Here is a 14,663-nt window from a genome sequence, read left to right as displayed (position 1 = left end):
CTGTGAAAAAGCGCGGAGGGCTTTCTCCGCTCAATAAAGTGCGTGTAGGATAAATGAAAACAGAGTTGCCTCCGATGTGTTCTTTGTCTTATTTCAAACCTTCTCGATGTCTGGCCTGTCTGCACAACGGCTGAACTATAGCTAACCGTTCCCACGTGATTTTATTTCTTAGTAATAGAAGTTCACGTTTGCCTTTATTGCATTTGTTTCTCTATTTTTAACCTACAAGAAGCCACAAGTATTAGTGGCGAAAAATTCATTATCTTTGTATTTACGACCAAATTAAACCGTTTATTGATAATTATACTAATTAGTCGAAAGTCCGTACCCAATCTGAAGGATGATCGTATCAGAAAATCCCTTGGTTGATTCCCAGGTCCAATAGAGTGCCTTCGTTGTGTGGGATGTTGAAGCATGGAATAGACCGAAGAAAAAAGGTGGTTATGAGCCGAACATCATAATCCCCAATAGATATCTCAAGGAAATTGATTTGCTGTTCTTAGACATTAATTTACGTATATATATAATACGTCTCGACTGTGTGTGTACTGTGCAAACCAAGCTGTGTAATGTCCTCAATGAGATTATCCTAACTGTCCGTTTGATTAATCTTGGATTCTTTGCTGGCGATGTCATTTGTGCCGATATGAAATAGCGAGTGCCCTTTTGTATCTCGTAAGGAATCCAATCTGTCCATCACATCCTTAATCCCTACTCTTGGTAAACATGTCCTTCTTGTCTTCTTTGCTCAAGTTATCTTCAGCTTCTCTTATCAGCCAGTCTCATCTCCGATTAATATCAGTTTGTCACTCGGCTTGTTGTTGTTAGATTTGCTGTCGGCTTGTCCGTGCTCAGTGAATTATTGTTTTCCCTTGCGAAGGAAAGTGTTTATGTCCCCCCAAAAGAAGGCTTGTGTTTATTCACCTTGCCCATGGAATCATTTCAGAAGTTCTGCACGCAGCACTTCTGTTATTAAACCGAATATTTAAAAATTACAGGCTTTTAATCCATTTATATTTAATTGCATTTGCGAACCTTTTTAATGCGGTCGCAATTCTGCTTATCATCGCTGCTAATTGGCGTTTGGTTAAGTTCATTTTTGTCAGCAAACTTCAGTTATTATTGCGTTTGATGAGTTGGGTCGCTTCAAAGAAACCTTCAATGGTAGCGAAGCCTTTCCCGTGCAGCGTTCTTTCAACTTAGGAAGTAGATCGAAATCTAGGGCTCATGTCCAGATTATGTGGTGGGGAAAGTACATCTTCCCACACTGACACACGCGTGTGTGTGTGTGGGGGGGGGGCATGACTTTCGAAATGAACTCTGTTACAAGAGAAACAGTCGTTTCTCTTCATTTAAACGTTCATTTCAATGATTGGTAGATTGAAATGAACTTTACCCGATTTATCAGAGTTCTCCGTATGCCAACTTATACTTGATACATTACAGCAGCTCTGAACGAAGAAACGTTCACAGCTACCATGATATGAATAGTGAACTTAAACTCTATTCTAGTCTAGAAGTCAATCACACTGTTGCAACTTGTATCCACTCTTTCTCTCTCTCTCTCTCTCTGCATTAATACGTGCCTATTAAGTCGCATGCAGCACAGTCCTGATCCTGTCACAATTTAACTGAAGCCTCACATAGCATTTAAATACTCTTAGTGGAAGTTGTTCGTGTATACGTATTAAAAGATGACCGGAAGTAATTAAACCAAGCTTACCTTTAGCTGGGGGAAGATGTATGGCGTGACAAGGGGAGAGACGATTTTCTGGGGGGATACTGCTGTCATTCAAGAGAACAATTTCATAGGTGTCATCACTGTCGTCAGCATAATGTAGATCTTCAAGATCCATGACGGCGATCTCAACACGCCTCCATGGTTCGTACCTGCGAGGTCGTCTCCATCAGGTCTGGATATTGGTGCTGTTGACCTGCCGAAAAACACCAAAGTTTTTCACCTTTTTATAAAAAAAACTTTCATTAGATTTATGAAATAATTTCATCAGACAAATATTTTTTTAAAAAATCGTCAATTATTTTCACGATTCCCTTCGTAGCCCGTTGTCGGTTATGCAAATTTGCACGGTCGCCACGTGCTGTTCTGTTATGCAGAATTGTACACGAAGGAAGAGAACAGTTAAGAAGAGGGAGGACAATATTAGCTCTCTGACTCTCTACAATCTCCAATTCATTGCTTGCAGAGTCCCGTAAATCCTCTCTTGATTAGAGTGAACCCGCGTGCATTCGATCAATCGCGAGTTCCTTTCCCCAACAGAAACGATGACTTGTAATACAGCGAAATGCTCGAGTGCCTCCTATACGAACGTTGTTGTACTAAAGGGAAGCGCTGTTTTAGTGCAGCTTAGCATTTACGGATACACCACGTTCGGAGAGGGTCTCAATTATTACTGCCGTAATAACACGAAATAGGACGCTATCGCGCAAGAAAGAAGAGGAAACGCATAAAGAGCGCAATATTTTTGGCGGAGTGAATTGGTTGAAAATGCTGTTAGAATGCGAGGGACATTTCGACTGCGAATGCTGGTTTAAGTCGGTGCTCGTAAGACCTGTTTATATCCTGTTTATTCGTCATTCCCAATGCCATTCGGTTGCAAATACCTGGGTTCGAATCCTGTCCGAAGCGAAGAACCTTTATTATATAAGGACGTTTCATGTGAAGGTTGAGTTAACTAGTCTCATACGGTGGTGGAGGGGTTTCATCCCGGAAAAACCAACCATAAGAACACACGCCATTAAGACAACGCACTTGTTGATGGTCGGTATTTTGCTTTGATAAAACGCAACCCGAGAGTATTGAAAGTGTCCGTTTTATGAGGGGGAATATCTGATGTACAACACGCGGCCGAAATTCCCACGTTTTTCTCTTTCATTCAATATCACTGTAATCGACGTATTTTTTATATACTGCCAGAAGGAAATGAACCGTTTTCAACAACAGAAAAGAAATTCTCTGGTCTTATGAACGACTTTACATTCCAAGTAGTGTGACTGGATGGATGGGAAAGGCTCATTTTTCCACCTGAGAGATCTGCAGTTTACTTCTTTTCGGCGAAGAGGCTTCTTTGAACGCCTTTCCCACATTTCGTGACTCTTCTTCTTCACAGAAATGCGTTGCTATCGCACAGATACTTCCGTAAAATAAATATATTTTTTTCTCTCCCCCCTCTCGAGAGATGACTGTCATTTTTATGAACAATAACTGGGCGCGTGAAATATTGAAATATTTGCGGTTATCTGAATTTTTTTTCCTCTGCTAAAAGTGTAGCGTACTGCAATGAATACATTTAGAAGAATGTTACCCTAAATTTGTTTAAAATGCTAAAATATCCAAAATGCCTCGGATTTATTTTACATTTTTTTTATGTCGCCCTTATTTTAGAGAATGGACAAACAATTAAAAGCTTTCATCGTAAGGAAGCCGCCCCTCTGTTCATCTAAGGATAAAATTAAAATAAAACCAATTAATTTGGATGTATTAAGAGTATTAAAAATGTATTTTTTGAAGGAAGGAGCGACATATTTTTAGAGCCTCACTTGACCGAGTTGAAAATTGGGGAAAATGTGGAGAAGGAAGACCAAATATGCTGCTGACATTTAAAATTTTGTACATTAAAAATTTAACGTTTTCAACTTGATCAAGTCCGGTACCAGATACTGTGTATTCCTTTCTTCGACTGAAAGATCCCAAATCGAAATAATCTTCAATGTATTATACAGAATTCATATTTCTTATGCATGCTAATTGAGCGAAATGTGCAGTAAACTAGAGGGGTTGTTACAATTGCGAGCACTCGTATGAATAAAAGAAATCTGGACTTCGGAGTGTTTTGAGGAGGAAGGGGAAAAAAACAATGGCACGTGCGATCAATTTAATGAGGAAATTTTCGCATTACAATGGCAAGTCCATAACTAAAATTGAATTTGGAATTCGTGGAACTGCAAGAAGTTAGTCGTTCTTTTTTTAATGATGAGATAATGACGTATTGACGTGCACACCGACAGCTGATGGCGGTTCGATACCGACCGTATCTGTCATGTTAGGATTTCTTCATGTGGCTGAACCAGAGATAGTCATTCCACGCAGTCGTCAAAAGTAAGACAATCATTTTCAATTATTTCACTCGTTTCTCTGGCAGACCATTCCGAATCTGGTGAAAGATTTTGGTGGCCCACCGCTGCATCTGAATGAGCGCAGAAAAATTACCGAAAAATCATCAAATTCCTACCATGTACCCTCAAGGAGTGTACAGGATATGATAGTACTACATGAAAAATTTACATCATTACTAACTTCCTATCTACAATTTTCCTCCAAATCAGTCCGTTACCTGTCAAGACTCCAACATTATCAGATCTTATATTTCTATCGTCTAAGGCACTTTGTACCGTATCAATCCACCTATATCTTGGTCTCTTCCTCTGGGTTTTCCTGTCAACTTGGCAGAGAACACTTGTTTTGCTAATCTTTCCTCGCTCATTCTGTTTAAGTGACCATACCACCTGAGATTAGCTCTGCTGAAGCATTCCTGGATGCTAACAATGTCAAGTTCTTTCCTAATATCCTCATTTTTAATATGATATTGCCATTGATGCCATCTGTTCACGCCTCTAATCTTTCTCAGGACTCTCATATCTGCGGTCTCTAGTCTTTGGTCAAGTGTTTTACTTCTGACCCAGCTCTCAGATCCATAAGTTAAAACTGGTTTGAACACTGTCTTGTATACAGCTAATTTAGTGTTCCGACCAATTTCTCTCTTATTTCGTATAAATTTATTCAGTTGACATCTCACCATACCAGATTTGTTGGTTCTGTTGTCTATTTCCATATTTAATTTACCATCTTCACTAAAAATTGTGCCTAAGTAGCTGAAATGTTTTATTTGTTCTACGGGTTCTCCATTCACGATGCATTGATATTTTCAATGCTTCTGCTTATTTTCATTTTCTTTTGTCTTGTTATTGCTGACCTTTATGCCATATCTATCACAACAGTTATTAAATTTAGTCAGGGAATCTTGTAGCGGATTTATTTAGAAGTATAACATCATCTGCATAAAGCAGAGCTGACATTAACATCTCCAATTTTGATATCATGTTTAATACCACATTCCTTCATAATGTGATCCATATAGATAATGAATAGCAGAATAATGTACATCCTTGTCTCACACCAGAATTAATATTAAACCATCTTCCTCTACTTCCTTCAATTCTCACTGCTGACTTACAACTCAAATAAAGGGTAAGTATTGCTTGATATAATGCTCCCTTGACACCACACTACTGTAGGGTGAAAAGCTATTCAAAACCTTGGAGGTTACACTTGGCATCTTCTTATATGCCTTTTGAAGATCTACAAAACATAAATACAAATCTTTGTTATATTCCCATGATTTCTGAACATTTTGTTGTAAAGTGAAAATATGATCCTGACAGCCTCAATTTGGCCTGAATCCAGCTTGTTCTTCACCAACCTTTCCTTCTGCAATCTTTCTTAACTTTTTAACGTATACTCTCATCAGGAACTCTCAGTAGGGAAATACCTCTGTATTTCTCACATTCAGTTTTATTTCCCTTTTTATATATGGGTACTATGAGAGCTCTACTCCCACCATCGGGAATTCGTCCCTCTGTCCAGGCTTTCTGAACTATGCAGTGCAGCCACTGTAAGACTTTTATACCACCATACTTCAGCATTTCTGGTCGAATATCATCTACTCCAGCTACATTTCCACACTTCAGAATTTTGATGGCTTTTTGTACTTCAAGTATGGATATGTATTCCTGACTATGCCTAGTCAGTGTTTTTTACCACTGTGCTGTCATCACTGCTTGTTTCATTTAGCAGTTTTTCAAAGTAATTACTCCATACTTCAAGAATATCTTTTTCTCCCGTTTTCATGTCACCTTTATTATCTCTAATTCCTTTTACAGCACTCTTTCCTCCATTCTTAAGCTTCTTCAACAACCTCCATAATATTTTGCCACCTTCTTGATATTTATTTTCTGTGTTCTTGTCAAAGTCCTCCCATGACTTTTGTTTAGCCAGCTTTACACAGTGTTTAGCTTTCTTATATTTGTCTCTGTATTCTCTAAGAGCACAAGCTGACTTATTTGCCAGGAACTTTTGATATGCTTTCTTATTTTCCTTCACTGCCTCTTTAACTTCCTGTGTCCACCAGGGAGTTCTGATTTTTTTTATCCTTGCACACAACCTCAACACATGCCTCTCTGGCTTAATCAATGTTTTCTTCAGGGGTTGCCACTGAACCTCCAAGGTTTGGTTGCTGTTCTCAAACGCTCATTTTTTCTTGAATAATGTTTGTGTATTTTAGTCTACAGTTCACATCTGAGAGCTGCTCAACTTTTATTCGCTTTAAAACTTTCTTACATGTTCTTCTTTTCGATATGAAATTCAATTTTATCCTGCTCAAGACTAAATGGTGATCAGTATACTTCTGCATCAGGGAGAAAGCATCACTATCAACAATAACGTAGTCAATGAGATTTTTCTTATTCCTAGCCTCTTCTCTCCATGTGAATTTGTGCACATTTTTATGTTGGAACATGGTGTTAGTAATAACCAGTCCATGTCCTGAGCAGAAATCCAACATGTATTGCTATTATTATTAGCTTTGCTCTTTTCTCCAAAATAGTTTGGTATGTCTCGCAATCATTTCCTACTCTGCTATTTAGATCCGCAACAAGGACCAGTTTTTCCTTTTTCATTGTGTCAGTTGCTTTTTCTACAGCATCAAGAAATTCCTCCACTTGTTAGTAGAACCTTCTGTGGGACCATAGGCACAAATAAGTCTCATTGTCCAGTTCCCCCATTCTGATATTTGCCCGAATGGCAGGCAGTCTCAAGTAGAGACTGCCTGCCATTCAAGAAGATTAGCCCCGAAAAATCAGATAAGAAAAAAAAAAGGGGGGGGGAACTATTGAAACTGAAGAATATTTGGAGAGGAAACTCATGAAAATATAATACATTTCTTAACCTGCGGATGAGGAAGAAAACTCCCTCTGCGTTCGTCACTGTGCTTCGTGTCATCTCAATCGTAGCTCGTGCTCCGTGTCACTGCTCGCGCATCGTCTCTTGATCCTCTCTGTCAAGGTAGCCAATTTTCCGACCCGAGGCCGAATTATTTCCTGTGCAGTCTTCTCTCCAGCAGGATGTGGAAAATCAACGCGTTTTGAATTAAATTCTTTAAAGAAAGAAGAAAAATGCGTTTAAAACTCCCTCGAAATTTCTTAAACGTCGCTTTGCAAAGATTTATCTTAACGACAAAATCTTCCGTGTCTGCGGTATTCTTAGCGAATGAGGAGTGAAGTCGCTTTTGATGTGGAAATGCGCAGTCGAGTTCTTCGCTCGCTCAGAAAGATCTTCTTGAAAAGAAATTAATTCTTATTTTAAGCTTTTACCGGAGGGTAAACAAACAAAAGTTCGCACGCGCTTTGTGTGATCGCTCTTGGATAAAGGATTAAAACAAGCGTATAATTTAATGGCGTCCCACAGTGAGGGATTTCCCAAAGTTCGTTTTTTGAATTCAATGAATCATCGAGGACACAAAAAAACTTCTCAAGGACCGAAATAAGAGGATGGAAAACAGAGTTATAGAAAGATCCTGCACCGTCATTGAGCAAATAAGTGTGACTAAGATATGTAAGAAGCAAGACCCATTCCTTTTGAACGTGTTAATTTAATTAAGAATTAGTTTCAGTATTTTCTGCCATCACGCATAAAATTATAAAAATAATGAAAAAAAAACTAATTATTAACTGCGACTCCGGGAAATTTCCTACTGCTAGGCACAGTGCGGTAATAGATGTAAAGTTTTAGGAGGCGTTGGGGGGGGGGGGAGTGTTTTTTGAGGGAAAGATTAAAGAAGTTTGCTAACCCCATTGTTAGGACATTGCATTATAATGTTTCTATTAATACTGTCTTAGCTAACAGTTTTTAGCTTATTAACAGAACTTTGTAGCCAAAGAGCACACCTTTTGGAACTTGACATTGCGACCACTGTCGCAAGTTGCGATGGTAGTGCGACTTACATAGTATTGCAGTGCTTAGGCTGTCAGGAACTCGTATATTCATCTTTTATTACTCTTTTTTGAATCTTTTTTGAAAACCGTTTTTGAATCGTTGGTGCTCATCGTCTTTTAAATACCAAGGCAACTCGCATTCCAAAAGGTTCTGTTCTTGTAAGTTCGCCGTCACTTTCGAAACGTAAAATTCAAACACGAACGTTCTTTTGCTATTTGGGTGTAAAATTATGTTTTAAACGATTAATTATCTTTTAGACGCTTTTCTTCGCTCCATCATCCTGCATCGCCCAGTTAAAGCCTTTTTGATGGAAAGACCGCACTTCGAATTCCTTCTGGGATCCGTAGAATGGGTTGTTGCTTGTTCTCACGTGGTGGCACTCTTTCCCGGACACTCGAATTTCATCATCATGCAAACCGGCGAGACGCCTTTCACTCTGTCAGCTTATCCTCTGCTGGTTTGGCTAATCGAAGCAACTTGTTTCGTGTCAAACCAATCACGTCAAAGCTAAAACTAAAACCTGCTTCCTTAGTTTTTCTTTCGCTCAGCCGACTGAATAAAAGAATGCCGTCCACGAGTTGGCCACGACTACAGCACGTTGGAATGAAATTTAAAAAGCAGCGCATTATTCTACTTTGTTTAACACGACTGATTACATTTGCATCGTGATCCGTAAAAGTTCAACCTGCGGCCGTAGAGCTAATTAATGAAAACGATAAAAATTTAGTTTTTCTAGGTAATCACGCTAATTGATGTTTGTACCGAAGCATTTTAAGAGGAAACAGCTCGAGGTTCTTCGAGGGATCTTCGTCTCTGAAGAATTAATCCAGATTAAATCTTAAGTCATTCGCTTCATTCCTATCACACGGATGGCTCGTAGTGGTCTGCCAAATCGTGTGCAGCGACTGGCTCCTCCTAAAGAGGAGGGGGAAAAGAGAGAGAAAAAAATTCTCTGATTTCGCCCATTGCCCACAGCAACTAACGGAGCACTCCGAAAACAGCACGCACTCGACGTACACAACACGCTCTTCCACACAAAGTGCTAATGGTTTCGTTCTGCCTGCTGTTTTCTGAACACTCCAAAGATTCGTGGGCGCGGAGCCTGCAAAAAAATCGAATAATGTCCATTCCTTTTCTTCTTTATCTAAGCAGACAAAAGTTTCGCACACTTCTCTAACGGCAATGAAGATCGCACCTCTTCGATGTGTTATGTCTCACAATACCGTTATCTCAGCGCGCAAATGCACATCTCCTCCTGCTCTACGCGCATTTTTAACTTTCATTCATTGGAGGTGGGGGGGGGGGATATGAAGAACACCGTTGTTCAATTATTGTGATGATCCCAAACTTCTCTTTTGGGGAAACAGCAGCTAATTTCTCAAAGATTGTATTTCCTCCTCTTCCCAGAACAAGAATATTTAAATCTGTCGAAGAATAGTTGAAAACGAAGGAATAGAGCCGCTGTAGCGCACTTGATAGCGACGATGTTTTTCGGTTGAAAGTCCTGGGTTCGAATCGCATCTAGAATGCGGATAACCTTTAAGGGCTTTCGACGAAAGATGAATTAGCCAGTTTCAGCTGGAGTCGGCAGGGGTTTTTTGGCTTTTTTTTTTTTTTTTTTTTTAAATCTTTGCGAATAACAAAACCGCCAGATGTACGAACGTAATTTACGGACAAAATATTCCAATGTGCATAAGGATATCACCTACTAAACAAAGCTTAGGAAAGAAAGGATATCACTTGGCAGGCACAAGTTTTGAACACCCTGAAAACAAACGAGGAGGGAAAAGATAGAAAAAATATGATTAAAGACAGGACCTCGCCGTAGTAATGAGGGAGATTTCAAATGGCTGTTTGGGCGAAGACTTAGTTCTGGTACGAAACGGAATTCGCATTCTGTTAAAGAATGCGGCAATTGGAAGCCTTATAAAAGCAAAATTTTTGGACGATCTGATAATGTAACTTCGACTGATATTCGAAGCTCGTGAAAAACTGTCTTCATTTAATTAAAATTGGAAAAAGACATTAAATGCAGAGAATATCCAATATATTTCGTATAATTATCCGACCTTTTAGACAACGACAGGGATATCTGTCAAACTACAGCTTTAGATAAATTTTAAGTAATTTATCCTTGAAACCCGTCAGTCCTATCCGTAATTGAACGAAACAAGTTCAGATGGGCCAAGTGTAAATACGAATCCATACGATATAATCATTTGAAGTGTCGGAGGTGGATTCCGTTCGTTCCTCTGGTGACACTGTTCTAAGATCTCGTAAGCCGCAATCTTCATATCCAAAACCACTCATCTCTTTAAAATAACCTTTCACCGGTCCCAACGGATCTCTTTTTTTTTTTTTTTTTTTTTTGCCTTTCAACTTCGCTGGAGGGAAAGCGTTCTTCGAAGGACATTTTAGCAGCGTCAGGGCGAGGACAATTGTTCCCCGGGAAATGGGAATTTCCCCGGGAACATTTCCCATTCGTGCATCAATAGAAGTGTGCGAACTCTGAAAACAGAAAAGGGTAACCAACGTATTCAATGTGGGTTCTTTGCAGGAATTACTTTCGCAGTGCCGTATGCAGCCGAGGAAGAAGTAGAAATCGAAATCTTTTCAGTGGTCTCAATATCGAGCAAAAAAAAAAAAAAACACGTGAGGAAGGCAGTGAAAGAACTTCTTTTAACAGGTGGCAGCATTAAAACGTAATGGAGTCCGGACGAGATGTAAAAGGAGAGCATCAGTCCGCAAACTATTCGATGTCGAGCACGAAATGTCCACCCCATCAGCCCCTTCAAATAGCGTTTGGGTTTCCACAGATTCTGATGACCTATTTTTTTTCTTTTTTTGTGATTTCCATTCATCTCGGGATTCTATCGGTGTATGAGTTTGAAGGGCGATTTCTCTCCACTGATGGAGTTGGAGGGGAACTAAATGGCATAAATTATTCGACGTTCATTCGACTTATCAGAATAAAAATGGAATCGGAAGAGAAACATGGAATGGAAAAATTCGCACGTGAAGTTGCTCGCGTTAGCTTTTAAAGCCGAGCGTATTAATTCCTTCACTTGACTGGTTGATGATCGAATCGTAAAGGTGGAAGGAATAAGAATTAAATATCATTCCTCTAAAAACGCTCGCAATTTAACACCGGGAGAGATCAGAGTTAGCAAAGAAGGCATCTTTTCATGGTGCTCTAGTATGGCCCCGCACATCGATTTCTGTTTCGTCTGCCTGCTTGATCCTCCGCGTTTCTACCTCCGAAACTCGCGTATCAGCGAGTGTTTCTATCATCTGTCTCGGTAGCATCCAATAACTCGGATTGCTATTTTTGGAGACTGTTCTAGAAATGTCTGACTCTACATCCCCCATGTGACCTTTACAATCTTCTTTCACCATTTCCAGCAGAGCTCGAGTTTAAGCTCCAGCTAACGTTCCTCGTGCATTGCCTAATTCTACGCTTATCATAAATTACTTTATTTCCAACCACGATAACATTGCGTCTGCTTCCCTCTGTCATGTGATCCCACGAGACAGGCCTGTATGTTTATTTCGTTGTATTTTTATCATCTTAGCGTTGTTGACTAACATGAGGATTTCGTATCGCTTTAATAGTTTTATGGCAGTAATTATATTTTCCGAATCAATTCATTATTTTGAATCAAAAGAATGAGAACAGTAATCCAGCCGCCTAAAGGAACGAATAGAAAATAAACAGAGTGGTCATCTCACCACTTGGTACGATTTTAGTGCTAAATGAGACCAGTTTTTTTCTCATCGGAAGTAAAATTGCAGTAAATTCATATAATACGAAAGAAGGAATGTCATTTTGCAGACGGTATCGAAATGCAGACCGTATTAGCTAAACATAACAGACAGGCTACGAAAGGTGTTTAATCCTCTATGGAAGAAACGTTGGTGAGAGCAGCTCGCGCGCCAGTACATAAGTTGAAAGAGTTGAAGAAGACTTTCGTGCTGCAGAAAGCAGTTCAATGCAGATTGCCGATTCATTTTCTTTTAGTCGCTCCCCATCGTTTCCATCCTTGGAGTTCGCGAGCCACTTGAAAGAGAAAATTTACTTTTTGCGAGTCACGACATCGCAAAGTTCGAGAACATTCTGTTGAGTTATGTTACGTTTCTATATGAAAGTTACAAAAGAAATTTATGAGACCGAACCCACTTTTCTTGTAAAGATGGTTTATTTGCAACGAGTAAACACCTCTACTTGACAGTGCTAAATGAAAGCCGTTTTTGGCTGAATGCTCTTCGGGAAGTCTACTTCTTCATCTCTCGGAAAGTGTTCCGTATTGGATTACATCTCGACAACACCGTCCAGTTCAGTCCCTGGTGGGGATGCTTTTTCTTCGAGCGTGGCTGAGGTAACTCGATTTCGATCTTTCCTTTTCTTTCTCTGAAAGCGAACTTAGGCGTTAAAGGACATTACGCATGCGTGGCGCGGGTCAACATGGAGAAAAGACGGTGCATTTTTTTTTTTTTTTTCGGAGACAGCGCTCTGTTTTAATTGATCATTTGTGTCTATTACGTGATCCTGTGACCGAAGTGCAAAGTCGACATTTTTGATGCTTGTCAGCCCATTGCGGCGGTTTTTATAAAGCGCTAGTTTCCGATATGTGAAAAATACATCATCGCCAATAAAATGTTAAAAAGTAACATCCCAACCCAACACCATTTAAGATCTCGAACTGCATTAATATAATTCATAAAAACTTGAATTTCGTAAAGGGGACAGCGTTCCACCTCCATCCAAGGCCGATCACCTTGCCTTTAGTAAGTTTATGAAAGTTCTTCACGCAGATGGGATTTCAACTCGCATCTTCTAACCAACAGTAGCAACTTAAATGCACTGAAGAGTTTCGTGGGATATTTTTCCCGTGAAGTTTAATTTTTAATCGATAATTTCAGTCTTTCATCTTCAAAAGAGAAATTGCTATCCCAGAGAGCTTTGGGGGTGAAAATGCTTCTCGGTGTGTGCGCTTCATAATATATGGATAAATATGCACGTGGAAATCCCCGTTTATTTTAATGGAAATTTCTTTTTCGTTGTTGATCATTTGAATTATTAAATCCAGCGACACAGTTTGTGTCGGCAGTTCTTTCAACTATGAGATGATTGACTGCTGATTTAAGTGTATTCTCGTGTTCAGGATACTCTTAAAAAGCAAGCAGAATGGGTTGAGACAGACGCTGATTATTACTTGTGTGTGTTGATGTCAAGTGGCGATTGCAAGCAAGAAAGACAGTAGTTTTATACCCTGTGGATTTCTTTAGGCGGGCAGACGTGTGCGATGTTGTGAAGGCAACTGTATAGCATTACACCAGCGCTGCCTTTTAACAAAAAAAAATTTTTTTTTTTTTTAACACTGCTTCCAGAATGTTCCATATTTTTTAAGCGCGATCATTTGCTGTTGTCTTAGACGCCATTTCGCTTTATCTTCTGCCTGCAGAAAAGCAATAAAAACGCGATCTGCTAAACTGTGAAGCTTGTCAGACACCGGCTCAGATAATGAGCTCGTCTGCAGCAGTTCCGCTGCTGTCATAATCAATGAAGCCGAAATGACAGCCGTATTAAGCCTGACGCGCGTCTTTCCATACAAGCGAACACACATATTGGATCTCGAGTTTCATTAATGTTCAATTAACTGCTGTAATGGGACTAATAGGGGACTTGTTAATGTTGTTCACTCACCTCCACGGATGCTAAACAGGGAAGTTTAGATCTTGTAAGTGGGGCAGCTAATACCGGACTCGCTATGCTTTATCGAGTAATTCTGTGCCGTAGCGCTGCTAATTGCATTCAAATATCATTTTGCAGCTGCTGTCACAAATACAAACATTATGAAATTAGCAGGGTGCGAGATAAAGCGTTTAAAAGAATATTACGGTAATTTGTTTGTGATCGCATTTTAGATAGCGAATCGAGTTAGGTAAATACAGCACGTGCCCTTTCGATGGATTAGCAACCTCGTGTTGTGTAGCCAGTGAAGCCGTTGAGGCATTATAAGTGCCGAGTTTACACTACAGTTTCATGCCATGTTTAGTGTGTTGTTGTTGTTGTAAGAGACTTTAGGGTTAAACCCCCTGAATACTTGGGACGAATGAACGCGGTGGATCAGAAAGTCAGCGATTCTGATTTGGAGATTGTGATTGGTTTCAATTCAAGTATTTTACGCTTCGGTTCTCTTTCTTCTACGACCGTAGTAAGAAAGTAATAATGTTGAAGTGTTTCTGTGTGGAATTCTTATACAATTTTCATATCTAATTCAACCCATTTTAAAGTAGTTGAATCACTTAACAGATTTCTCAGCAAATCCACCAATTTGACAAGACGGTAAACGTGGTAAATTTATTGTCGAAGGTTCCTAGGGTGTTCTAAATACACCTTAGTATCTCTTGTATTTTAAATAAATTTAAGGAAGTTGACAATAGACAAGCTTGGTATACTGGCATTAAAAAAAAAAAAAAAAAAAAAAAGCAGTGCAACTAACGAGGTGATAAAGGTTAAAATAAAACACACACACAAGGGGGCGCTCGAGAAGAATGAAGTTTGCTTGCTGCAATGTAAGTGGAAGTGACCGAA

The 14,663-nt window shown here is 39.5% G+C and overlaps 1 protein-coding gene across 1 annotated transcript in view; it reads right to left on the bottom strand.

Annotated features, from left to right (window-relative positions):
* Positions 1 to 14,663, bottom strand: part of LOC150101202 (E3 ubiquitin-protein ligase LNX-like) — an 82,218-nt gene that overhangs the window by 47,440 nt on the left and 20,115 nt on the right. Inside the window, exon 2 of the mRNA XM_090401733.1 lies at positions 1,724 to 1,934. Within this exon, the coding sequence (XP_090257859.1) occupies positions 1,724 to 1,856 (133 nt within the window). The 5' untranslated portion in view covers positions 1,857 to 1,934. The remainder of the gene's footprint in view (positions 1 to 1,723; positions 1,935 to 14,663) is intronic.

This window comes from Typopeltis vanoorti, chromosome 12 (assembly GCF_054136105.1).
Source record: "Typopeltis vanoorti isolate ZY-2024b chromosome 12, IOZ_Tvanoo_1.0, whole genome shotgun sequence".
NCBI lineage: Eukaryota > Metazoa > Arthropoda > Arachnida > Uropygi > Thelyphonidae > Typopeltis > Typopeltis vanoorti.
This window is presented reverse-complemented; position numbering and strand designations above follow the sequence as displayed.